A 27413-nucleotide genomic window follows, 5' to 3' on the forward strand; every position below is an offset into this window, starting at 1 on the left:
TTAGAGTCACCTGGAGGGCTTATGAAAAGCTAAACTGCGTGGTGCCGGCCCAGAGTTTCTGATTGAATAGGTCTAGAGTAGGGCCTGAGAATTTGCATTTCTAAAAAGTTCCCAGGGAGGATGCTTTTGCTGTTTCATGGACAATATTAAAAGAACCACTAACGTGTATCTTTTGCAAATACGTGAAGCTTTTTATGTGCAAACATTTAATTTTATGGAGGCATTTTAGACTATGAGAAATGTGGGGTAAGAATACAGAATAAAATAAATGCACTATGTCTAGGTTGGCTAGGAAACTGAAAGCTTCCACATTTTTTCTCAACAGAAGCAGATAAAGAAAAGAGTCACAAAGATGACAGTGAATTAGACTTTTCAGCTCTTTGTCCTAAGGTATTTGTTTAGTTTTCAATTTGTTCCTGTGTGGTTTGATTGTAAAGGTATTTAATATTAAAAGGCCAAAGCTGAATGAGCTTCCTAATAGACTCCTTAAATTTCTGTAAGATGATTGAATGATTTCAGAAGAAAAATATCCATCTGGTTTTTATTACTCTGAAATTTTGGGGGCTTGTATAGTTTTTCCAAATATTCCCTTCAGCAGTTTAAAATGTGCTACTGGTATTTATTTATATTAACACAGATTAGCCTCACGGTTGCTGCCAAAGAGTTATCCGTGTCTGACACAGATGTCTCAGAAGTGTCCTGGACTGATAACGGGACCTTCAACCTTTCAGAAGGATATACTCCACAGACAGACACTTCTGATGGTATGCTAATATTTCTGGATATGTTTATTTTTTATAAGTGCATACAAAACTATTTAACTTCTGTCAAAATACTAATGGGTAAATAAAATGTTACCACCATATCTATATAGTGAAATAACTTGGCTATTGTGGGAAGTAGAAAAGTTCCTTTTTAAAGTGTTCTAGGATTAAACAGTAATGCTGCTTGTACAGTTCTGTGGATATACTAAAAAACACTGAATTGTACACTTTAGAAGGGTGATTTTTTGGGGCGTATGAATTACCAAAAGCTGTTGAGAAAAAAAATCTAAATTAGCCAATGTCCAGATCTGCCTTTATTTAAAAAATAACAAAAAATTTGAAAAATTACCTCCTGAAATGTCTTTGAAATGTCCTAAGCAACAATGGTGGGAGAGAAAGAGAGAAGCTAATCCTATACATTTAGGCCTAGTCCTCACTAAAAGGGGCTGAAGTATGGAAGGCAAATTCCCTGAGTCCAAAGCTGACTCCAGAGTTTCTCACATTTGTCTTCAAAGTTAAAAAAGCTTTTTTATTTTATTTATTTCCAACTTTTAAGTTCAGGGCTACACGTGCAGGATGTGCAGGTCTGTTACATAGGTAAACGTGTCCCATGCTGCACAGGTCATCCCATCACCTAGGTATTAAGCCCTGCATCTATTAGCTATTCTTCCTGATGCTCTCCCTCCTCCCACCCCTAACTCTGACAGGCCCCAATGTGCGCTGTTCCCCACCATTGTGTCTATGTGTTCTCAGCATTCAGCTCCCACTTATAAGCGAGAACATGCAGTGTTTGGTTTTCTATTCCTCTGTTAGTTTGCTGAGGATAATGATTTCCAGCTCCATCCATGTCCCTGCAAAGGACATGATCTCATTCCTTTGTTATGGCTGCATAGTATTCCACGGTGTATGTGTGCCACATTTTCTTTATCCAGTATATTCTTTGTTTATAATAATTAAGTACAATTAAAAACAGGAGAGTACAATATTTTTTATAATGCAAATTACATCTATAACTCAAATTGAGAGTCAGTGCTTATGCAGCAACTGACTTTTGCTAGTCTTACGGGATTACCTTGTTTTGGCCATATCCTGAACATATGAGCAGGAGGGTGAATGAACTATTTTATACTTATGTTCCAAACACACATTTTTCTGTTTCTAAAGGAAAGAGGGAGGGAGGCTGTGCAGTGTTTGAAAAAAGATGGGTTTGGAAGGTGGAAGACCCAAGTAGAGTCTTGCCTTTGTCACCACCTAACTCTATGACCTTGAATAGGTGACATAAATTTTGTGGATCTCAATTTCCTTACCTTTAAAGTACATCAGAGCATTGCTGAAGGTCATTCAGGCTCTACAAACTTTCAGTACCTACAATTTGAGGTCATATTTTAAAGAACAACAATAACAAGTACCTTGTTGTTAAGCATCCCATCTCAATTTATTCAACAAAAGACCCAATAATAATCCAAGCCACATATAAGGCTTTTAATTAATTGAAGATTTCAAATAACTATTGCAGGGAGTTAACTGTTATAAGGTTTTATTTGAAAAGTAAAAACGATAAAATCTATCAGCCTTCTAATCTGACATTGCTTTCAAATGTCCTAAATCTTGGTCTGGTCAGTTTCAGCTATACTTACAGAGAGCCAATGTTTCCATAAACTCTTGGGTTATTTAGAATGTAGGGAGCAGTATCTTCTTTTCATTGCTTAAAACAAACACAGGTTACAGACACTGAAGTAGATCTCTATATATGAAAATGCTAAGGCTGGATAACATTAATCAAAACCCAAGGAAACTTCCAATTATAGTATTTTAAATTTCATGTACATATACCCATTGGCTTAAGATAATTCCCACTGTAGGAGCAGGATGGGGAATTTTTATAGTAAATGCTTAAACTTTAGTCAAAACCTCAAACTAGTATCAGACAAAGGTGAGTTTTAGGTCAGTACATAAATTGTTTTGTGCTTAAGAGGAAACTAAATATGGAGACGGATGTGTAGTATTTGTGTCCCTGTGGAGAAGAGTGTTGCAGAATTAGGAGGAGTTCAGTATGTGGTTAAAGGGATTCAAGTTGACTCAGGAGGCTAGTGAACGCCAAGCTTGCCCAGAGGGTTCAGATAAAAGTGCTATCATTTAGACAGCACTTCTATTTCAAATTTGTCATGGTGCCTAAGTCTGAACTTCTGTTATGCATTTCACAGATCTTGACCGACCTAGTGAGGAAGTTTTCTCTAGAGATCTTTCAGATTTTCCATCTCTAGAAAATGGCATGGGAACAAATGATGAAGATGAATTAAGCCTTGGCTTGCCCACTGAGCTCAAGAGAAAGAAGGAACAGTTGGATAGCGGTCACAGACCAAGCAAAGAGATGCAATCAGCAGCTGGTCTCACCCTTCCTCTGAACAGTGACCAAACCTTTCACTTGATGAGCAACCTGGCTGGGGATGTCATCACAGCTGCAGTGACTGCAGCCATCAAAGACCAGTTAGAGGGTGTGCAGCAAGCCCTTTCTCAGGCTGCCCCCAGCCCAGAAGAGGACACAGACACTGAAGAAGGTGATGACTTTGAACTACTTGACCAGTCAGAGCTGGATCAAATAGAGAGTGAATTGGGACTTACACAAGACCAGGAAGCAGAAGCACAGCAAAATAAGAAGTCTTCAGGTTTCCTTTCAAATCTACTTGGAGGCCATTAATGTAGGAATCAGCTTGCAACACAGCACAAAAAACACCAAAAAAAATTTAAACGAGAAAAAAAAAAAAAGAAAAAGAATTTGAACTGTAAGCTTTAATGATTAATTTAGATTTGTTTTATTTTCCTTCCTGCAGTGAATTAATTGGATATATATCAGCTGACACTGATAGATTGATCTTTCTGATCGTTATTTTTGTGTAGTAAGCATGGAAATGAACTTTATACACACCACTGTGTTGTCAGAGATAAATATTAGGGGTTGTTTTTAAAGCAAAAAGAAACAAAACCAAATTATTAAAATCCTTCTATATATATTTTTCTTTTTACAGTTTTTCAAGCATGCAAAACAGTTTATTGTAACTCATTGAAAAATATTAACAATTAATTGTGAATTCATGCTGTTATCAGCTTCCTTATTCCTAATACCTGGAATTTTTTTTTTTAAACTGATAGATTCTGATGTAAAAAGAAATTATCAAGGTATCTCAGTTGAAGGACTTGGGAAATACTATCAAAATTAATTTCTTAGAAAAAAATTAAAAGTATATTTAAGTACTCTGGATAGACTGAAACATTTCCATGTTATTTCTACAGTTGTAGATTTAAGTTTATTTGTAAAGCAGCATGCTTCATTGACTGCCATCTCTAGTCTTGCAATGGGTAGTATTAACCCATAGAAAGCAAGCAGTTGTATATCACATAGACAGTGGTTATGATGTAAACAGGTTCAGTTGTTTTGTGATTCATTTGTCATATGTTTGTGATAGGGATGTTGGGAGCACAGCTCTATTCTGCCTGCTCAGACTTAAGTTAGACCCTTATCTTTTATATTATGTCATGAAAAAAGTATCCTAAAATTGTGAAACGATTTCTTGATATGAGTGATGTGATCATCAGCAATAAAGACATAATAACTCTGTTTTCTTAGTCTGTATAGAGAGGAACTTGCTTGGCTTTAAAATATATTTATTTGCCATTTAAATATAAATATGAAATCTGTTTCTTATTGGGTAGAATATATATTTTTTCCTTTATTTTAAACTTTTAAAGATTATTTTTAAATAACCAAATTTGATTCATGGTTTTTAACAAAGGACTAAAAAGCTGAAACCAAGCTAGTTTTGTTTTTTGTGATATAAACTTTAAGTGTTGAGGGACCATGCCAGCAGCTACCAAAAATCTCTTAAATCTTCAAGTACAGCTGGCATTTTGGCAGATGTGTAGAGACATCTGAGACCCTCAGAAAGGAAGGATAATCCAAGAATATAGGAGATCGGTGTTCTCTTCCTTTCATTTTATCCTTTTTATTTCTAAAGACTAATTATAGGTAATCTGACATTTTAATATTTATTTTTTCTTTCTGAGGTATTAAAATATCTAGACTGAATTTTGCCAAATGTTAAAGGGAGAAGAGTTACTGAAGACTTTGAACACTTGCTTTTTGTGATTGCTTATGTCATTAGTGCCTCATGACTGTGTTTGATGTCCTTTATTGATACAAAGTGAGCCTGTGCCTTCATTATCTTGCCCATTTTAATACAAATGGAAACCTGGTGTTTGAAAATCTCTGAACTGTGTGGGTTTTGGAGGAATATACCTGAATTTTATTCAATAACAGTTTCTGGAGAGGAAGAAAAATACAGTTACGTATTTATAAAACAGTCGTTACCAGTATTCTTTTTTTATGTGTATGTTTCTTTCTTTCAAACCATATTCTTGGTTATAAAGTCGAAGAGTTTAAAGGTCATTTCTATTTCTTCACTAAGGGGAAGACAAGTTAAATAATCCAAGTAATCAAAGAATATAAGTCACTAGATGACCTTACAAGAAGATTAACTCAAGGGCTGATAATCTGTGATGGTATGAACAATCAATCTAGAATAAAATGTTAATAACTACAAATTTAAAGCTGTGGAGATGGGAGGAAGTTGGGAAAGTAGAAAAATGTGCTGTCACCACTACAGAGGAGACATGGCAGCTCTCTAGGGACAGCAGTATTATAATTATATATGAATTGTATTTGTATATGGCTGTGTGACCACAAATTTACACAATACATTAGTGGTACTTTCTCACAGCTATTAATTCAAACAAACACAAGGATATTGAAGGTTTTTGTTGGTGCTTATGTGTATGCTTTGTTGGGGGAGGTCATTGTTTCTGGTTTTAAAAGATGAAGTAGCAGATAAACCGTGTGATTGATCCAATATAATAGAGGACTACATATCCTTTAGCATGAGAATTAATAGCAATATTTCCCCAACATCTGAAAGAACTGATAATGAGTGGTTTGTAAAATCTAAGTGGACTGAAGTATTTAAAATGTGAACCATGGATATATATTTTTTAAATTGAAAGCTGTAGAAAAGTTTTGCTTACTTCCTACAGAAAGTACTAAGCAATATCACACAATGGCAGTAGCCATATTGAGCATGGATTTTAATCTGAAGCAATAACCAGTGCTCAAGAAGTTGAAGCTCACTTTGGAAGATCAATCCAGGCTTGAATAGTCTCATTCTGAAATACTTTTTTTTTCTTACCCTACATAGTAGCTTCAAAATGATTTTTTAAAAACTGCCTGCTCCCCAGTTTAATAAAATAATAGGAAAAGAAACTTTTATAAGGTTTTGTAATTGGCAAATATATTCAACGTATTTAGGCATCTCACTCTTATATTTGAAATAAACATGACTTTCCTCCATTTAAAAAAGTGGCAAATGGCAGCATGTTACTGATTTTAGTCAAGAAGGAAATCCACATTTAAGAAAAAAAGTGAGTTTTAACATTTATATTATCTGTTTGTAATCTAGATGGGTATACTTGTGTATACTGCTTCAGCTGTGTTCATTGCAAGAGGAAATTATTCTGAAAACCTTTACTGAACTATGGTTGTCTTAGATCATTTGTATTATGATGAAATTAGAAAGCCTCAGAACTATATTTTTGTGTACTATTCCTTCATTTCCATTGTAGTAGCATTTATACTAAGATGTTGAAAATATGAGTTCTGGTTCTAATGTTAACATTATGGCCCCAAGACAAAGTGTCAAAGTCACATAACATCCCCAAGCCTCAGCCTGTTTCCCCAAACATTAAATAGGGAAGTTAATTCTTACCTTCTCACACAGGGATGTTTCAAGAGTGAATGAAAAAAGTATCTGAAGCATGTTTGGTGGGGGTGGAAATGCTGCATAAAACCCAGATATTGATTTCTTTCCTGCCTGTGTTTCAACTGAGTCATTCTTTTAAACATTAAAACAAAGGTAATCAACAAGCAACAGCTTACAAAAACCATAAGGTTCTTTTAATAGGTCTAGCACTGTATCAGCCTCATAGTGCAATAAATCCTTGTGGAATTAATGGATGGAAGTGTTGCAAAAATGCCTGCTATTTCAGTTGATTCTGTGGACCAAGCGTAAAGTTCTTGAATAGTAATTTTTACGGTTGTAACACCTACTGTCTACGGGATTCTGAGAAGTCACCTAATAACTCCATACCTATTTACCTCATCTACAAGATAAAGCTGTAGTACCATTTACCTCACAGAGTGTTGCAAGGATTGTGTCTTAAGGCCAGGGTTGGCAGACTGTGGTCCAGGGGCCAAATCTGGCCTGCCACCTGTTTTTGTAGGGGCTGCAAACTAAGAATGATTTTCATATCTTGAAGTAGTTGAAAAAAATCAGAAGACTATTTTTGACATGAGAATAAATGAAAATCAGTTTTCAGCATCTGTAAATAATGTTTAATTAGAACACAGCTATGCTCATTTATGTATCATCGATAGTTGCTTTTGTGCTATACCAATGAAGCTGATTAGTCATGACAGAGACCCCAGGCCTACAAAGCATATTTACTCTCTGGCCATTTATGGAAAAAGTGTGCTAACTCTTGGTCTAAGACATAGAAAACAGGATCCTGTTTAATCCTCATGACTCTACAGTTAAGTGGTATTAAAAACTTTTTGCCAAAGAAAAGGGTAAATAAATTGTCCAAGGTCACATAGCTAGTCAGGGAAAAAGCCAGCCTGACCCCAAAGCCTATCTCTTTTTTATGTATAACACTAGTATATTGGTTTTATTTTTTGATACATTAACAATGATCATAATTTTAAGTGGTTTAACAGAATTTCACTAAGTATTAAATACTGATTTTATTTTAGATTTTCTTTTCCAAAGGCTGTAGAAACCAGTTGATCTATACTGTTTTAAATGCTGTGATAAATATGCTTTGCTGTAAATTTCAATTTCTTAATAAATTAAGAGAAGACTTTGCATTTGTAGATAGCCAGAACAATTGGGGATTGAAAATCTCTCACAGGATTTAACATTTTTATGAACACAGAATTCACAGAAACTGTAAGCCATGTGATATGTGTACATTCGTTGTTATAGTTCGATATTTGTTGCCCCTACCAAAGGTTACCCTCAACCAACCCAATCGCCTTTATTGTCTGCCTTTTAAAAACCAAGGTGCCACTGCAATAAAGGAATGTGAAAAGCAGTAAACCTGTCACAAGAGAATACTGTGATCAGTAATCAAACTGACTTGAAGGCAACTTCATTAGCTTTTAAATTATGTAGTGATCCAAGATGGATATCCCAAAGTCTTCCAAGACTGAAACAGTAACCATGTTACTGTGTGTACTGTCACCTTTACACTGTGCACCATAACTCTAGTAGTTGGAGAATTACGTTAACTATTTTAAGGGCCATGTCATGGTATCCAGAAAGAATTCTAATTTTCAGTACTTTCAAATTAATTTTCTTTGTCATAGATGGTTTTATTAGTCCATTCTCACATTGCTACAAAGAGATACCTGAGACTGGGTAATTTATAAGAGGTTTAATTGTTTCAGGGTACTGCAGGCTGTACAGGAAGCATGGTGATCTCTGCTTCTGGAGAGACCTCAACGAGCAGACTCAAGGCAGAAGGCAAAGTGGGAGCAGGCAGTTCACACGCCAAAATCAGGAGCAAGAGACAGCGAGGGGGGAGATGATACACACTTTTAAATAACCACACCTTGAGAGAACTCACTGTTGCAAGAATAGCACCAAGCAGGTGATGCTAAACCATTCAAGAGAAATCCACACCCACGATCCAATCACTCCCACCAGGGCCCGCTTCCAACATTGGGATTACATTATGACATGAGATTTGGGTGAAGACAACAACAAACTATATCAGTGAGCTGACTATCTAGATTCTTCAGAGAGTGAGCAGTTTGGTAATTTTTTTGATAGCAGTAACATCAGAAGAGGTTAGACACATTTAGAGTGCAGAGGATATACTGCAGAGAGATTTTACTTAGTCCCTCGCAGTCAGCTTGCATTTACCAAGGAGCTATTGGCTGTAGATGTACTCTTTTTTTTTTTTCAATTAGTTTCAGAGATTGCTGCTGGATCTGCTCAAGGCCCACTTCTGTTCCTGATGCCATATAAGTGGAAACATTTTGTGACTCTCCATTGTTTACCAAATGAAGAATGAACAGTAAACATAAGAATCCAAGTCTCTAGCCAATGATATCGTGGCTCTCTCTAGTCTCATTTTCCCTTGTTTGTATTCTATGCTCCATCCAACCTAGACAGACTCTTCTTAAAAACGTCCTTCATTTTCCTCCCTCCACAGTATTTCTTCTACCTGTTCCATTTTCCCTTTTCACTTGCAAAGTCCACAATCATCTTCTTTAGGACCCATCTGAAATGCTTAATCCTTAATGAAAACTTTTCTGATCTCTCAAATGAGATGAGATTTCTCTGTCCTAAATACTCATTACCCCTTTCTTTATATTTCTTTGTACTAGATCCAGCTTCATTCTATTACAGTTAACTGTAAATATTTATCATCTCTAAGAAATCATAAAAGAAAAAAACTTCTTGAGGGTAGGAATGGCTTAATCAATTTAGAACCAGTAGAATGCTACAAAAAATATGTAGCATGTGGGAGAGATTAAGGGAGAGATGAAAGCCAGGTGAAGGAATTTAAACTATCTTATGGGCAACAGACAATGATTCTTGAACAGAAAAAATGACATATGAAAAAAATGCTACAGGAAAATTACTGATTACCGTATTTACTGTAGAGGGAGGCTACAGGGAAACAGTAAGGTTGTCTTGGAGACTGCAGAAGAACAGTACTTTGGAAAATTAGTGGCAGAGGATACAACACCCCTTTAAAAAAGAAAAGTAATTAGGAGGATCACGAAAACAGATTAAAGGAAGCAGGGAGGAAATAATGACCTAAAGAACAGATACTGGAATGATAATAGGCAAAAGTAAAACTAGAAGGGTTTTACTTTTTAAGGAAGCTTGAAAATATACACTGCTTTGCTTATTCCAGTTAACGACTAATACTAGCTACATTTCTCAAAGTGAGCATCCAGACGGCTCAGGTATTTTATGATACTGATCATCTCAAAATAAGTTTTCTAGAAATAAAAATCATCTGACTTCACTTTTGCAGTGCAAAAGATTCATTTAACAAATACTGAACAGTGGATCTGCTGGCACTGTTCTAGCATTAGGGTATATAACAAAGGAGTGCTTGTTCTCATGCAGCTTGTGCTCTATCTAGATGTAGATGATAACACATGCAGTGTGACTGGACATCCTGGTTTGCCCAGGATTGAGGGGTTTCCTGGGAATGCAGGACTTCCAGTGCTAGGCCTGGGAAATCAGTGATAAACAACAAATGCTAGTGGTAGTCGATCTCCCAATGATCCCCTCAAACCGCCCGGCCCCTCACTTCCAGCATTCATGCCCTATGTAAACCCTTCTCACATTAAATAGGGCTGACCTGCGTAAGTAACAACACATTGTGGAAACGACTGTGTGTGACTTTCAAGTCTAGGTCATGAAAGAAATTCATGACCATGAATTTCATGTGGCTCTCTGCTGCACTCAAGCAGCCCTATGGAGAGGCCCACTTCTCAAGGAACCAAAACCTCTTGCTATCAGTTTATGTAAATGAACCATCTTTAAGGGAGATTTCCCATTCCCAGTCAAATACAGTCAGATTTTCAGATGACTTTAGCCTTGGACAGCATGTTCACTGCAACCTCTTATAAGATCTTAGAACCACACAGCTAAGCGACTCAAATGCCTGACATACAGAAACTGAAATAAAGCTTGATGCTAAATTTGGGGGTGATTTAATTCAGAGTAGTAGATAACTAATACACGGCTAGAGAAAAGTTATGCCTGGTAAGGAAATTAGGAAGGTAGGCACTGTTTTTGGTAAGAGGGTTTGGCTAAGCCTCTCTTGCAAAGGCATTTGGGCAGAGATCCAAAAAGTAAGGGAGCAAGCTAGTAAAAAGATGTTTTCAGCAGAAGAGTAATGGGTGTCTGACTTAACTACCAACCAGGTGCTTGTTACAACATCAAATGTGTCATTGCGACTAAAGCGGGCTGAGCAGGGTCGAGAAGGGGGTGTGGCAGGACATCAGAGGTAGGGGTAGAGCGTCACAGAATAAAAAGTAAGGTGTTTAAATTTTGTTGAGTCAAGGGAAGCCACTGGAAGGTTTTGAGCAAAAAGACCAGCACGACTTGACCCATATTTTCTGAAACGCCATCTTCTTTTGGTGTGCTATTGGCGGCTTGGATTCTGAGCATGCAACATTCGATTCTGTAACAAGGCTGACTGGATGAAATCTATGACCTCCCCAGTCATTTGAAGTTCATTTCCTTTTCCTTTCTCCTCTCCTCTTTCATTTTCTTCTTTTTCTCTTGAGACAGTCTTGCTCTGTTGCCCAGGCTGGAGTGCAGTGGCACAACCTCGCTTCCTGGGTTCAAACAATTCTCCTGCCTTAGCCTACAGAGTAGCTGGGCTTATAGGTGCGCACCACTGCGCCGGACTAATTTTTTTTTTTTTTGTAGTGGAGATGGGTTTCGCCGTGTTGGTCAGGCCGGTCTTGAACTCCTGACCTCAGGTGATCCGCCCGCCTTGGCCTCCAAAGTGCTGAGATTATAGGCGTGAACCACCGCTCTCGACCTGAAGTTCCTGTATTCTACAGATAACTTTGCTGTCCGATATACATGAGGCTACACAACCAACTAGGCGCCTGACACGGGGCTAGTCCAAATTCAGATGGGCTATTATTATTATTATTTTTTGAGACGGAGTTTCACTCTTGTTACCCAGGCTGGAGGGCAATGGCGTGATCTCGGCTCACCGCAACCTCCGCCTCCTGGGTTCAGGCAATTCTCCTGCCTCAGCCTCCTGAGTAGCTGGGATTACAGGCACGCGCCACCGTGCCCAGCTAATTTTTTGTATTTTTAATAGAGACGGGGTTTCACCACGTTGACCAGGATGGTCTCCATCTCTTGACCTCGTGATCCACCCACCTCGGCCTCCCAAAGTGCTGGGATTACAGGCGTGAGCCACCACACCCGGCCGGGCTATTAACTTTAAAACACATACGGGATTTCCAAGACTTAGAACCAACGACAGAGCGTAAAAGATCTCATGAATTGTTTTAGACTGATTACAGGCTGAAAAGATAGGATGGGCTAAATTAAATATATCATTAAAAGCAGTTTCACCGATTTCTCTTTACTCTTAAAAAAATGTGGCTACTATTATAATTATCTACGGTGGCTTGGGCTGTATGTCTACAAGGAGCCCCTCTCGGCACTCTGGACACTCAAGTTTCGCCCGTGTCCTCCGCCAGAGGAGCCGCCTCAGAAAGGCGGTATGGAGGGGCTCCATACCCTCCGCCCCGAGGGGTATGGAGCAATCCTCGCCATCGCGACATCCATTCCTCAGGCTGCGCGGGCGAAGCGCGCTGTACTCAGAAAAACAGCGACCCTCGCGGCTCCGACCGGACCATTCATAATCGCGGGCTTCCTAAGGCCCGGGAGCAGCCTTGGGCGACCCACTCCCCCATTCTCGTGTAGCAGTCTCCTTGACCGCAATCTGCCGTGCGACACAGCCTCCAGTGAAGGCAACTGGGAGGGCACAACCTCCCTCAATCATCACTCGCCTCGGGCTGACTGGGCGGGACCAAGTCTCGTTCAGCCACCGCGTTCTCTCGCCTTCCCGGGCCTCACCGCGGCGGGGGCGTGGCCACAGACTGAGAGGCGGGTTTCCTGTGCCGCTGAAAATAACTTCCGACGTGTGCCGGAAGTTTCCTCAGTGACAATCAGGGAGTCGGCTAGTTCAGTGGGTTTTCGTGGTCGCTGAGGCGGGTTAAGGTCTGAGGGTCTTGTGGGGCCAGGGCGCTGATCACTAGGTGTTTGGCTTGGTCGGCTCTTATTTCTCGCCTGGCAATGGCGACGTACACCTGCATAACTTGCCGGGTGGCGTTCTGCGACGCGGACATGCAGCGGGCCCACTATAAGACAGACTGGCACCGCTACAACCTGCGGCGGAAGGTGGCCAGCATGGCCCCGGTGACCGCCGAGGGCTTCCAGGAGCGTGTGAGGGCGCAGCGGGCCGTCGCCGAGGAGGAGAGCAAGGGCTCGGCCACCTACTGCACCGTTTGCAGTAAGAAGTTTGCCTCTTTCAACGCCTACGAGAACCACCTCAAGTCCCGGCGGCACGCTGAGCTGGAGAAGAAGGCCGTGCAGGCCGTGAATCGGAAAGTGGAGATGATGAACGAAAAGAACTTGGAGAAAGGACTGGGCGTGGACGGTGTGGACAAGGATGCCATGAACGCGGCCATCCAGCAGGCCATCAAGGCTCAGCCGTCCATGTCTCCCAAGAAGGCGCCCCCAGCGCCTGCAAAGGAGGCCACGGGTGACGTGGCCGTGGGTACTGGTGGCCGTAGGACCCACGACCGAGACCCGAGCGAGAAACCGCCCCGGCTCCAGTGGTTTGAACAGCAGGCGAAGAAGTTGGCAAAGCAGCAGGAGGAGGGCAGTGAGGAGGAGGAAGAGGACCTGGATGAAGACGGTGATGGCTCTGGCTGGGCGGGGAGCGGGGAGAGGAACTTGGCCCCCTTAAGTTTCCAGATTTATACTCGAGATGGGGGTGCTGTGTGTGTGAGTGTGAGGGAGAGAGAGCGAGAGCGCGCTTTTAAGTAAAATGATGAGCGCCGCTTGTTGAGACGCTTTCTGAAGTGCCTTATCTGGCCAGCAGGTTTGGCTGTTTAGTTCACTGTTGTAGAATCAGGGCCTAAGTCCTTGTCTGGAAAAAGAAGTGCTTAATACATATTTAGAGAATGAATTGATGCCCTCTCTGTTTTGGATGGGGAGGCTTTTAACATATGCACAGGAGGACATGCTATCGTCATACCAGCTGCAGTGTAATTTGCGATTCTAGTGGATTTCCAGTTATGATGGTTTTGCGCTTAATTTAGTTGAGTAAAACAGGATAAAGGGATCAAAATCAACTCAGCCAGAAATGTGAGCTGGAGCCAGCAGCCTCGCCTCTTTGACTTTATGAGCTATTTATTCCTTCCCTCATCCCACATCCTATGAACAGTGCTGGTGCATGCGTTTATGTCTTAGTCTGTTGGTTCTGCTCTAAGGAAGTACCAGAGACTGGGTAATATATGAACAACATTAATGTATTTTTCCAGAGTTCTGGAAGTTGGGAAGCCCCAAATCAAGGTGCTGGCAGAGTCAGTGTCTTGCAAGGGCCTGATCCAGAGATGAAGTTTTCTCATGGTATCATCATGTGGTAGAAGAAGAAGGCAAAAAAGGGGCTAGCCAGTTTTCTCCTCACTAACCCATTCACTGGGGATTAGCGCTCACCTAACCTAATCACCTCCTAAAGGGCCCACCTCTTAATGCTATTTCATTGATGATTAAGTTTCAACATTTGAATTTTGGAGGGAAACATGTATTCAAACCATAGCAGTTCATAGAGCACCCACCAGCACATACACATACCCCATAGTACTTTTGTGAAATAGCAGATAGAGGCGTTGTTTTAGCAGTTTATAAAAATAGCCAGATAAGAGACTCGCTAACTATATGTTCAGCACTGGGCTAGGTGCTGTAAGGCATAGGAAAGAAGCAGAAGACTCCTGTTACCTGGAAAAGAAAGGCTAAGGAATTTTACAGCCATACAGATGAGTCTGTGGTAAACGAATAGCTAAAACTGAAATCTTGAAAGAGGAGTCGTCCCTGAGAGTTGGGGATGGGGCTGCTTACCCAAATATAGGACTGTATCACCTACCTCATGTGAATTTTTGTGATATCTTTGCTTGCTACCAGTTTTCTTAAACTTTGTTTTTCAATATTTTGGCTTGCAGATTGGGAAGATATTGATTCTGACGAAGAATTGGAATGTGAGGATACTGAAGCAATGGACAATGCAGCAGAGCAGGATGCAGAGGAGGAAGAGGCTGGGGAAAAACCACCCCTTGGTGCCATCCCTATTACAGACTGCTTATTTTGTTCCCGTCATTCCAGCTCGCTCATGAAGAATGTGGCTCATATGACCAAAGTCCACAGTTTCTTTATCCCTGATATAGAATATCTTTCAGATATTAAGGGACTGATTACATACTTGGGTAAGTACAATAGTTTTCCTTTTAATGAGGAAATATCACATTATTGGGGTATCATCATGTATCATGGTCTCAAGGGAACATTAGTTTTACGTTTTTCATCAATCTTTGATATAATTACTTGCTTATTTTGTGAATGATTTTTGAATTGTGACAAATAATGAGATTTAATCTGGTTGCTAAAAGCTTTTCTCATATTTTTTCCCTGCATTATTTTTTAGGAGAGAAAGTTGGTGTTGGAAAGATTTGCTTGTGGTGCAATGAGAAAGGGAAGTCCTTCTACTCCACAGAAGCTGTACAGGCGCATATGAATGACAAAAGCCACTGTAAGCTCTTCACAGATGGTGATGCTGCTTTGGAATTTGCAGATTTCTATGATTTTAGGTAAGCATAGTTTGTAATATGAAGTGAAGTGAGGTCATATTTACTTTGAAGTGATATTAGGTGTGCCAGGGCTGGATATGTGTGTGGCACTGTAGAACTTATTCTTAATAACACTTATAACACCTCTGTATTAGGTAGTTCTTTCCTTGTAGTTGAGAAACTCAGTTTAACAGAGTTTAGCACAATAGTAAAGAGAAGATCTTAGACCCAAGCTGAAGTTTGACTTGTTTTTGTTCTGGTTAGATCATCAAGAATTCAGTTTTGCCAGTTACCCCTTGAATAGAGGTACAGAAATTAGGTTTCACATGTTGGGTTCCCAAAGAGTCCTTGACTCAGAAGACCAGCTGTCTTCTGAGGGAGTTGAAAGGGTTGCTAAACCTGGCCAAAACCAGGCATCTGATGGTGAGATTATCCCATTGGTGGTTCACCCGTGACTAGACTCTTTTTCTTTTTTTTGAGAAAGATTCTTGCTGTCACCCAGGCTGGAGGGCAGTGGCATGATCATGGCTGACTGCAGCGTCAACTTCCCTGGGCTCAGGTGATCCTCCCACCACAAGCCTCCCCAGCAGCTAGTGTTCACCACAATGCCTAGCTAATTTTTGTATTTTTTGTAGAGATGGTGTTTTGCCATGTTACCCAGGCTGATCTTGAACTCCTGGGCTCAAGTGATCCACCCACCTCAGCCTCCCAAAGTGCTCGGATTACAGGTGTGAGATACCTTGCCCTGCCCTAACTAGGATCTTGAATAATTTGTATGTCATTTAACAAATATATGTTAAGTACTTTGAACAACTAGTTGTCAAAATTCCTGTTACCTAGCACAGGAGATAAGCAGATGTATATAATTACCATGCCAGGCATGCATAGTCCAATTGATAAAATGTTCAGTAAAGTCTCAGTCTTGTAAGTCTTCCTTTGCATTTTCTTTCTGAGTTTTCATTTTGCAGCTGGAGACTTGCAGTTGGTGGACATGACGGGGTGGAGGTAGAAGGGAGGGTCAGAGGTTGTGGCAGTGGAGAAGACAATGACTGTCTGCTGGTGGTGGGAAGTATCCTCTTTCAGGCAAAGGGCAGTATTTATCCCTCTCAAGTTTCCTTTTAGACAGCAGTGTTTATGACCTTTTGACTGATATTGTAATCAGAGTGGTCAAAGCAAATACCATGGATAGAGTCAAGCGGCTGCCATCAGCAGTAGGCTTGGAATGCCCAGCATTCAGTCTTTCATCCTGCAGTTATATTCAGGATCCTGCCCAGTCTCATAGATTTCAATATCTTCTGTAGGCCCATGGCCCCCCACACTTATATCTCTTGTATAGCCTTCCCCTTAGCTACAGACTGAAGATATCCAGCTACCTCCTTGATATTTCTACTTCTGTTCAAAAGGGATCATTAACTTCACCTGTCTGAAGTCAACTCCTGCCATGCATCCTAATCTGCTCCCTACTAAGTGAATGGCATCTCTGTCCTTCTAGTTACTTAAGCCAAATGCCATGCAGTCTTCCTTTATTCTATTTTCTTTCATGCTTACACTAGAATCTATCACCATATCCTGCTTTATCTGCCTTTGGACTATGTGTTTTCAGGTCTGGCTGCTTCTCACTAATTCTACTGCTACTACCCAGGTCCAGGGCGCCATCATCTTTCACCTGACTTCCTACAGTAGTCTCCTGCTGCCTTGTCTCCATACTTACATTCTTCCTACCACCTACATTCTGTTCTCAAAACTGAAACTGTAGGGAGATCCTTTTAAAACATTAAGTCAGGTCAAACTCTGCTCAGATTCTTTCAAAGACTACCTGTCTTATTCAAAGAAAAAGTATACTGACCTGCAGGGCCCTGCACATGATCTGGAGCATCTGTGGTTCTTTTGTTTTGTATGACTTGCTCTCTGGATTCCTAACTCTTCCTCTAATGCATCAAGTGTGTTTCTCAGGACCTTTGCATTTGCTATATGTTATTTGTCTACAGTATTCACTCAGATATTCACGTGACTTGTCCCTCACTTCTTGAAGGCATTGACACAAATTTCACCTTCTTAGTGTGGCCTTTTTTGACCACCTTCCATAAAATAACACCTACCCAATCCTTTTTATCCTGTTTTATTTTTCCTTACAGCCCCTACTGCCATTGTATGTATTGTATATTATTTGTTTATTGTCTCCTCCTTCTAGAATCTAAGCTTCAAGCCCTAGCCTTTTGTTGTTACTGTTGTTGTTTACTGGGTGTTGCCCCATTAGTTTGAATTAAAATATGTAACTGATGGAAATGGTTCTCCCTTAGTCCAAAGGATGCATTTTTCATTCCATGTACAGTTTTATTCTACTGGTGCCTAGAAATGAGAAAGCATGTGAGCTTTTCTTCCTAAAAATGAATATTAAAATGATTTGTTTTCCTTAAAAAAATAAAAGCCAAGTGTGGTGGCATGAGCCTGTAGTCCCATCTGCTCAGGAAGCTGAGGTAAGAGGATCACTAGAGACCAGGAGTTTCAGGCCAGCATAGGTGACATAGTGAGACCCTGTCTCTAGGAAAAAAAAAATAATAATAAGTTGACAATGTTCAATAAAGAAAACTTGGAAAACAGAAAGCCTTCACTTACAAAGCTAGCTTTTATGGAGTGCTTACCTGCCAGGCACTGTTCTAATAAGCAGTTTATGTGGATTCACTCAGCTAAAAAACAACAAATTACCTATAATTTCACTCTCCTTCACCAGGTAACTTATTTACTTATTTTGGACCTGAAACTTTTTATTGAAGAATAAACTTAAAGAAAAGTGCGTATATGTATATAGCTGGCCTTCTGTAGTTACAGGTTCTCCATCTGTGGATACAAACTACAGTATTAGAAGAAAATTGTATGTTTACTAAACATGTGCAGACTTATTTTTCTTGTCATTATTCCCTAAACAGTGCTATGTAACAACTATCCACATAGCATTTACATTGTATTAGGTGTTATAAATAATATAGAGATGATTTAAAGTATATAGGAGAATGTGCTTAGATTATATGCAAATACTAAACCATTTTATATCAGGGACTTGAACATCTGCAAATTTTAGTATCCTAGGGAGGTCCTGGAACCGATCCCCTGTGGATGCCAAGGGATGACCATACTGTGATATCATGATTCAGTTTAGTAAAATTTTAAATGTAACTAGCACGTAGATCAAGAAACAGCATGTTAATAATACCCTGACATTTCCCTGGTGTGTCCTTCGAGGAACTACCCCTCCTTTCACCAAGAGTAACTACTATTCTGACTTATAACGGCGTAGATCGGTTTTGCCTGTTTTTGTACTTTATATAAATGGAAGGTACTCTTGGGTCTGGCTTCTTTTGCTCAACTTTGTGTTTGGGAGACCCATTCATACTATTTTATATGACTGTAGATAGTTGATTCTTATTGTTATAGAGTATTCTGTTCATTGCTCCACAACATCTAGTGTACTGTTGATATATGGTTTAGAGGTTTCTAATCTAGGGCTATTACAAACAATGCTGCCACATCATTCTGATGTGTGTCTTTTGGTAAATGTTTATATGTTATCTGTTGTGTGCTTATGTTGTAGGAGTTGGGCCAGAGGATATACATATGTTCAATTTTAGAAAATACTGTCAAAATTGTTTTCCAAAGTGGTTCTCCATACTCCCACTTGCAGTGAGGGAGAGTTTTTCATTTTAGCAACTTTGGTGGGCGTATAGTGGTTTTAATTTGCATCTCCCTGATGATGATTAATGCAATCAAGAGCCTTTTTGTGTATTCATAGGCCATCTGGATATCTTTTTGTGAGGTATCTGATCAAGTATTTTGTCCATTTCTTATTAGTTTGTCTGGTTTACTGTTAATAATTTAATGTGCAGTTTTCCAATTATTTTTCATGTGTATTTATGAATAGAATTTATTAGCATTTTTAGGAATATAGAGATTCTTCTGGAACTGCACTGTCCAATATAGTACTTACTGGGTATACTCATATAGCTATTTAAATAAATTGAAAGTTTAATAAAAATTTAAAAATTCAGTTCTTCAGTCAGACTACCTGCATTTCAAAGTTCAGTGCTTGAAAGCTCATGTGACTGGAGTTACTGTATCAGGCACAGTATTGATAGAAATCAGACACAGTATTGATAGTTCTATCTACTGATAGAATGTTTTCTGTCATCACAGAGTTCTGTTGGACAGCACTGTTCTAGAACTTGTTTTTATAAAGTTAAATTGAGTACTGCTGCATGTCCAGCTGTGCGTTCTCCTTCTCTACCTCTCATCAGGCAGCCTTTCTAGGGAAAAACAAATAGAATTCTGTTATAGGTCATTTGCTCACTTCTACTACAGATAAAATGCTAACAAGCTGTTTTCTCCCCAAACCTTTTAGCCGGTATTCCCTATAGCTAGCTGCTTCTTTCCTCTCCCTTTTAGGTAGCTTAGGAAGTTTGCCACATTTGCAAATAAAGTTTATGTCTTTTAGTTCAAGTTGAGATATTAGTCTATTTATTAGTGCGATTTCTCTGTTATAGGAGTAGCTACCCAGATCACAAGGAAGGGGAGGACCCTACTGAAGTTGAGGAATTGCCTTCAGAAAAGAACTTGGAATATGATGATGAAACCATGGAATTGATTCTGCCTTCTGGTAAGTGCATTTGTCAAAAATAAATAGCTTAATGCCAGTGGAGTTGAGGGAGCAGCACATCTCCATCAATTACCTTCCATACTGAGGGAAATAGATCATAAAGCTTAAAGTTTATGTTTGGGTTCTCATGTATGGTGTAAATCCTGAAGGTTGCTGCTCAGCTCTAAGTTGGCTGTTTTGTTTAAATTTGATTAGTGTTTCTGTTCACTTCTGGGTTATGACTCAGAATGTTTGATCAGGCATTTCTTTCTTTCTTTTTTTTTTAAGCTATAGACTTTTTCTGTTCTGTTCTTTTTTTTTTTGGTTCTGTCTAGATTTCTCTTGTTAATTGTAATCTTACTGTTATTCTTTTGAACTGATGCCTGTTTCCTTTTGTTGCTCAGACTTCCAAATGGTAGTTTGGTGTGGGTGTATATGACTCATGGTGGAAATTTATCCACCATGAGGTATGAAAAGATGAAGAATAACCATGAATGTGAGCAGCATACATGTTTGTTTATTGTGTAGGAAGAAAGAATCGTGATTAACTGATAAGAATAGGAGAAGCTACAGAGGACATGTTTGAGAAGTGAAAGGGAGCGGTAAAGTAGAGATGATAATAAGATCTTAATACCTGGTGTTTGCTGAGCAGTTAGCACATTCAGGCAGATGTATTTATCTTTACAGGCCAACATGAGTTAGATTCCAACATCTTCATTTTACATATGAAGCTTGGAAAGGTTGGGTAACTTATCAAGATCTCACACACACAATCAGTAAAGCCTTTTTCCAATATCCCTATACTGTCTCAGGAGATTTGCAGTAATGGTGCAGGCAGGAACAATGCAGCCTGCTGGTGGAGATAGCTGCAGTGAAGCAACCTTGTCTTAGGGCTTTCCACATGGAGTGTCACTTCTTAGCTACAGATGGCAATCTTTAGCTCAGAATAATAACCTTGTAAGGCCAAGAGCAGTGTTAGAGTGTGGCAGCAGAAGGAAAGGTCAGGCAGAATCAGTTTTGAAGATGACAGTTCTTCCTACAGTGATAAGAAAGTTATAATGCAATATATTATTATGGCCTAATACCCAGTGGTAAAACCTAAATCCCAGAAAACCTTTTCTGGTCTTTCTCTGGTGATGGTAACCATATAGAACATCAGAAATATGTTTAATAACTTATTTTCTAGGACTGTATGTTTAACTTGTTGTCTGCTTAGCTTCTGCTTCTGAAATGGTGGAATCAGGTAATAACAGACCTTAAGGAAATTGAAGATAATCTAGTGCAGTGGTGTCTGCCTATGAGTAGTAGGCTCACCATAGTGTTGGCTTCATTTTGCATCTACTTAAGCACAATATATTACAGAACTTAGCACAACAACGAACATTATCTATTTAAGAAATCTAGAGTGTTTAAGAGAAGTTTTCATCTGGACTTTAAATTTTTGAAACTTATAAAAAATAAAGAATACTCAGCTTTGTCCTGGGTGATTGAGTTTTTTTAAGGTTAGCCACAGCCGAAAATGGGTATCTAAAACGATACCCATTTTGACTGCCAGAGCCAAACCCATTTTTGTCTTTGGCTAGCCTTAGGATCTTAGCGCGATCTTCCTCTCCCACATCCAGATGACTTAGCAACTCCTAAATGTCTTTTGAAAAATTTTTTATATTCATATGTCTGTGCAACCATTACAGCTTCCTGTCTGATCATCTCTAATCTGGTTTCCACATGACCACCAAACATCCTTTCTAAAACACCAGTATATTTTCTTAACCGTCTATAGTTCCTCCACTGGAGCCGCTGCCTTGAGGAACTCTGAGTTTCTCTCACCTGATCCCTCAGGTGTATAGCGCTATTCCTCTGCCCACCCACACAGAGTTTTCGTCCTCTGGGCGTTTGCATGTGGGTGCCTCTATTATTTCTACTTTTCTTGTAAGACTCAACTTCCTTAGATTCAACTCTCTGGGAAGCTTTTCTGAACTCAGCTCCTGTTCATTTACTGGGTAATGAGTCTCCCCTGCTGCTGGGACACTGAATCTAGTTACTCAGATTGGACTTTAGTAGCATCAAGTAGGCAATCTCAAAGCCAATGACAAAAAGTATCCACTAGAGGGCACCGTGAGCATTTATTTTGAAGATTGTGGTCTGGCATGGTGTTTTTGGGTGTGCTTCATCACTCTTCAACTCATGTGGAATAAGTTAGCATGAAAGGCCCATTCAATTGGGTGTCATAAATTGTAAGGCTGTTTGTTAAGAAGGAGCAGATATTAGCCTGCTCTGATGGTGTGCTCCTGTAGTCCCAGTTAAGGCAGGCGGATCACTTGAGCCCAGGAAGTCAAGAGTCAAGGCTGCAGTGAGTCATGATTGTGCCACTGCACTCCAGCCTGGGTAATAGAATAAGACCCTGTCTCCAGGGGAAAAAAAAAAAAAAAAAAGGGCAGGGGGGCATGGACAGTTTGTAAGCAGTTACTGCTGTGTCAAAAGCTAAATGGATAGGTCGTGTACTTCACCACGATTTAGATATAACCTATCTATCCCTTATTTATTGGGCAGTTGCACTGTGTTCTAGAAAACACTTTTCCTTGATGAGGTCCTTCAAGTTGAGCTGTCCTTAGCCCATCGTACTTGGTGCTAATATCAGGTGGTCACTGTCGTTGGCACAGGACAGGAATAGCTCTAAACGCTATTTTCAGTTCTTTTTTACCCGCTGTTGGAAACCTTGGCATTGAGTAATGAAGCCATTTCAAGGACGCTTTAAAAGGCCAACCTTCTGTAAGATGTATTTCCACATGTTGCTTAGGAATGCAAATATATTGATTTCTTATGTATTAATGACCAGCAGTATCATTTAATGGGTTGGGATAAACCTTGCAAACCTGGAGTGTCCAGACCTAACGTTGTGAATAGAACATTACAGTAAACAGTGCTGGAGTTTGCTGTAGACCCTCCATTTAAGCTTGTGTTTCTATCTGTCAACTACATCTCACTTATTTCTTGTGGTCTGAGAGCTTTGTTAACTCTTACGCTGCTAAAACAGTCAGGTTCAGGGGAAATGTTTTTATCCACACTGGTATCCAAAGACTATGTCTTTGAATTGAAAGATTCTTTTTGCCATCTCTTGAGTATGATAACAAAACAAGCAACTGAAAGTAATGACTTTTCCACATCTGTGTAGTGAGCAAATAATTTTCCAGTTGTTTTGCCAGGTATAGGGACTTAAATTAACCAAAATAATTTTCTCATGCAAATGAAAAGTTTGGATCCTAAAAGCAAATACAGACTTCCACAATATTTATAGTATCTTTTTCATGGTCTTTTTACACAAAAAGTTCTGAAAGACATGGTTTGACATATGTAAATAGAAACCTTTCCTGGAAACTGTATACAGGGTTCTACCCTAGCCACATATCTTTTATTCATTTTCAGTGGAAATGGCTATTTCATGTCTTATGTATATGCTATTGTTAAGTATCTGCTTGGTTATGTCCCTCTGGGAAGGTATTTGATTGGTTTTGTCCTAATTAATATTCTTGTGGAAGGACGGCTTGCCTTTAGTAAGCTTTTAGGTAATGTTGATGACACTGGCCTGGGGACCACCTTTGGAGAGCCACTGCTCTGATGAAGCCTGGAATGAGTCATTTCTAAAGCCAGCCCCTTCAGGTCATCTCCTACGAGCCTATGACACAGGGGTTGGGACATTTTCCCCAGAAAGGGCCAGAGGTATTTGTTTCGACTTTGTGTGCCATTCTGTCTCTGCAGCAGCTTCCCACCTCTGCCGTTGTAGCAAGCACCAAAGCAGCTAGAGATGATACCCACACAGATGAGCATGGCTATGTTGCAGTCATACTACCCAAAACAGGCAGTTGGCCAGATTTGGTTCTCTAGCTGTAGTTTGCCACCCGCTAGATGAATATATCAGATGTTCCTCACCCTTAAATAGGAACCTTGAATTGTTCCTTTAGTAGATATCTTTGCTTACCTCGGGTTTTTATTAGCCCAGTTACAGAATTTCCAATCGATGGCCAATACCTTTTTCTCATAGTTTTTTATTTTAAATATGCAGAGTCTGTTTTCTTTTTTCTCACTCTGTTACAAGTTAATGGGCTTATAAGATAATGAGATACACAATCATATGTTGTAATGACATCAGCATACTTTGAAAATTAAATTTAGAAATTTATTTCTGAAAGCATGATTGACTCACATAGTTTTACTAGATCCTACTAAATAAGCAAAAGCTATAGACAGAATTCAGCTTAATCTTTTAAAATTTGAATTCACCAGGTGGTTTCCATCATTTAGAAGCAATAGGCAGGGTTTCTCAGCCTTGGCACTACTGACATTTTGGATGAGGTAATTCTTTGTTATGGGAGGCTGTCCTGTGCATCTAAAGAAGTTTAATAGCATCTCTGGCCTCTACCCACTAGGTGCCAGTAGTACCCCTCTAGCTGTAACAACCAAAAATGTCCCTTGCTGGGTAAAATCCTCATTGGAGAATCACTGCAATAGAGAATTTAAGCAAAGGAAGGATTGGTTTCTGTTTTAGATCCTGGCCCTGGCTTGTAGACCTAAACATCAGAACTATTGTCTGTGCTTAATCTTCTTCCCATACATATATCTATAATTTTTATTTATATATATAAAACACTAAAAATCTCTTATCTTCTAGGGCCATGTTATCTGCATTAGTAGGGGTTTCTATGTGAATTTTTGGGGAGGCATATTGTATGAAAGTAAGTACACAATGCTAAGTTTGTTCACTTAACAGTGACTTGCCATTCTCTTTTTTAAAAATCTATTGTTTGGTTTTCTTTTTCTTGGATGCTTTCTTTCACTTTTTCATTTTTATTTTACGTGCTGCTTCGTCTTTCTCTAGAAGGTAGAACAACTGTTTCTTCTGGTATATCAATTTTCCATCTAGATATACTAAAAGATCTGATTTGAAAAGCCCTTGCTTTATAGCTCTGCCTTGAAAAACCTATCCAACTCAGTGTTTCAGTATTGCTCTTTTGAAATACAGGTGCCAGAGTGGGTCATCGCTCCTTGATGAGATACTACAAACAGCGATTTGGCTTGTCAAGAGCTGTGGCCGTTGCTAAAAATCGGAAGGCCGTGGGCCGAGTACTTCAGCAGTATAGAGCCCTGGGCTGGACGGGCAGCACAGGTACATTGATGTTTATAGCTACAGACAGTCTAAGAACTTGTATTTCTAGGAGGGGTCTGGGGAAAGGTGTTTCCATTTACATTGTCCTGTGGATTCTCTGTAGGGGAAACAACCTCTTGGCTCCAGGGACTTCTGTTACCACTTGATATGTTTAAGGCAATAAGCCCAAAGCCCTATGACTTAAAAATTTCATATTTCTGGAACAGCAATTTTATATATCATTAACTTTTTCAGAAGATAACAGTTATAAAAATAATTATTTAGTAATCACCAAAGGTTGAAATTATCCTGGAGGCTATGCAGAGGAATTAGATAGTATCTTAGTGGTTAATAGCTTGAGCTGTGGAGTCAAACGTGACTTATGTTATGTACTTAGAGGTTCGTATATGATGAGCATGAGTAATTTAATTAATATAAGCTTCTGTTTCCTCATTTATAAAACAGATAATAATAAGACCTACCTCTTAGAGCTGAGTGGGTTGAATGCCATGCTTGTGTGACATAATGCATGCCCATAGTCAAGGTTAGCTATCAGTCCCCCCGTTTTTTTAATTTTCCCATAGAAAATTTAGTACGAGTCAGAAGAGTCAAGAATGCCACTGCAATTACTGAGCTTTGAAACCTCATCAATATGTTACTTTTATTTATTTAGTTTTGAGACGAAGTTTCACTCTTGTTACCCAGGCTGGAGTGCAATGGCGCAATCTCGGCTCACCGCAACCTCCGCCTCCTGGGTTCAGGCAATTCTCCTGCCTCAGCCTCCTGAGTAGCTGGGATTACAGGCACGCACCACCATGCCCAGCTAATTTTTTTGTATTTTTAGTAGAGACGGGTTTCACCATGTTGACCAGCATGGTCTCGATCTCTTGACCTCGTGATCCACCTGCCTCGGCCTCCCAATGCTGGGATTACAGGCTTGAGCCACTGCGCCTGGCCCAATATGTTACTTTTAAAATCTATTCTGATGTGTCTGCTGGATGAAGCTGATTATCCTTAGATCTTCAGGGAAAACATCTCTCCAACCAGAGGACTGTGGAGAAGAAAAGAGGAGGGCTGCCTTCACGGCCTGGAAAGCTCTAGGCAACTAAAATGCGTTTCAAATGCCACTGTTTTATATGTGATTTCCGTCACTGTGGCTGCCTGTGAGCTGTGTGGCCACTTGAATCTGGCAGAGACTTGACTTCATCTTACTCTTATCAGGAAGTATTTTCTGACTTGATTTATAGTTTCTGCCTTTCTGATTAATGGGGCTTCACCTTTTGGCTTATAGACTCTTCCAGATGATGAAAACTAAAGATGCTAATCCCAGAGAAATATATATATACAAAAGTTCTGGTATGCAATTCTGGGGCCCACAGAGACCCCTGAGGCCCATTGCTTAGGCACCCCAAGTTAGCAACTCTGTTTTAAATACAAGAACCCAGTTACCTCAGACTAACCTTTTGAATTCTCTGCCAAGGTTGGATTTTCTCTGATCACAAATAACAGACCTTTGTCTAATTTCTTAACCCGCTTCCAACCATAGGAGCGGCTCTTGTGCGAGAGCGAGACATGCAGTATGTGCAAAGGATGAAGTCGAAATGGATGCTGAAGACAGGAATGAAGAACAATGCCACCAAGCAGATGCACTTTCGGGCCCAAGTGAGATTCTGAGAGTCTGCTGGGACTGAGCGATCGTCTCTTGCCCAGGTTTCCTCCTTGCCCTGAGGACCAGTGAAAGCCAGATCATATGAGAGACCCTTTTGCTGCTACTTCATTTGTTCTAACCTAATAATAAAAGTTAGAATCCTATGTGTTTTCAGATGTCATTTTTGAATAGTGCTTAAAGGTAATGTTTTCACAAGGTAAGTCTTGTGTCTACTGGACCCTGGGACGTGCACTGCTGCCTGACAGTTGCCTCATCGCCTCAGCTTTAAATGACTTACACAGTTGTCAGAATAATGTGAGAAATCAGAAGTGACCTGTGTGCCCCAAACTTAGTTTAACTTTCCGAGTAACTCACCATGTCATGGCACTGGGACCTATGTAAGGGAGCTTAAAGGCTCATGTAGGGACAAAGTTTAATGTCACTCATCGAGTGTATCGTGGCACAGGAGGTGGTGAATATTTCTGAGCACTTGCATTAAATCCAGGCTGAGTTAAAGAGCACGTGAAGAGCTTGCTGCAGAGGCTTTCTCTTTCTAAACATGAATGCATCACGTGACTGCTGACGCAGTTTCCAGTGGCGCAGTTAGTTTAGGAGGAAAGTTTAGGTATCATTTTAGAAAGGCTACCTCAGGGTCAAATCTCTGGAGAAATTCTCAGTTTAGGTGGCTTAGGGGAACGCACTAATATGTTGAAAATGAAGCT

The 27413-nt window shown here is 39.9% G+C and overlaps 2 protein-coding genes across 5 annotated transcripts in view; both read left to right on the forward strand.

The window, feature by feature from the left end:
- Positions 1–5120, forward strand: part of RETREG1 (reticulophagy regulator 1) — a 146880-nt gene extending 141760 nt beyond the window's left edge. For all 4 annotated transcript variants that reach the window (XM_035291752.3, XM_054252322.2, XM_078365650.1 and 1 more), the window contains 3 exons: positions 326–390; positions 638–764; positions 2969–5120. In XM_035291752.3, coding sequence (XP_035147643.1) covers positions 326–390; positions 638–764; positions 2969–3462 — 686 coding nt within the window. In that variant the 3' untranslated portion in view covers positions 3463–5120. The remainder of the gene's footprint in view (positions 1–325; positions 391–637; positions 765–2968) is intronic.
- A 7469-nt stretch (positions 5121–12589) lies between these two features.
- ZNF622 (zinc finger protein 622) lies at positions 12590–26855 on the forward strand. Its single transcript, XM_002745096.7, has 6 exons — positions 12590–13349; positions 14656–14916; positions 15135–15297; positions 19812–19924; positions 24921–25064; positions 26590–26855. Exons 1-6 carry the CDS (start codon positions 12725–12727, stop codon positions 26715–26717), a joined length of 1434 nt encoding a protein of 477 aa, XP_002745142.2. The 5' UTR covers positions 12590–12724; the 3' UTR covers positions 26718–26855.
- The last annotated feature ends 558 nt before the right edge of the window (positions 26856–27413 follow it).

Source organism: Callithrix jacchus, chromosome 2 (assembly GCF_049354715.1).
Source record: "Callithrix jacchus isolate 240 chromosome 2, calJac240_pri, whole genome shotgun sequence".
NCBI classification, from domain to species: Eukaryota; Metazoa; Chordata; class Mammalia; order Primates; family Cebidae; genus Callithrix; species Callithrix jacchus.

Bases quoted from the DNA above. Each gene is read 5' to 3' on its own strand.
- ZNF622 (XM_002745096.7), top strand. From the start codon at position 12,725: ATGGCGACGTACACCTGCATAACTTGCCGGGTGGCGTTCTGCGACGCG. The intron at 13,350-14,655 runs GTGATGGCTCTG...TTTGGCTTGCAG, and splicing joins AGAGGACCTGGATGAAGACG to ATTGGGAAGATATTGATTCT. The intron at 19,925-24,920 runs GTAAGTGCATTT...TTTGAAATACAG, and splicing joins GGAATTGATTCTGCCTTCTG to GTGCCAGAGTGGGTCATCGC.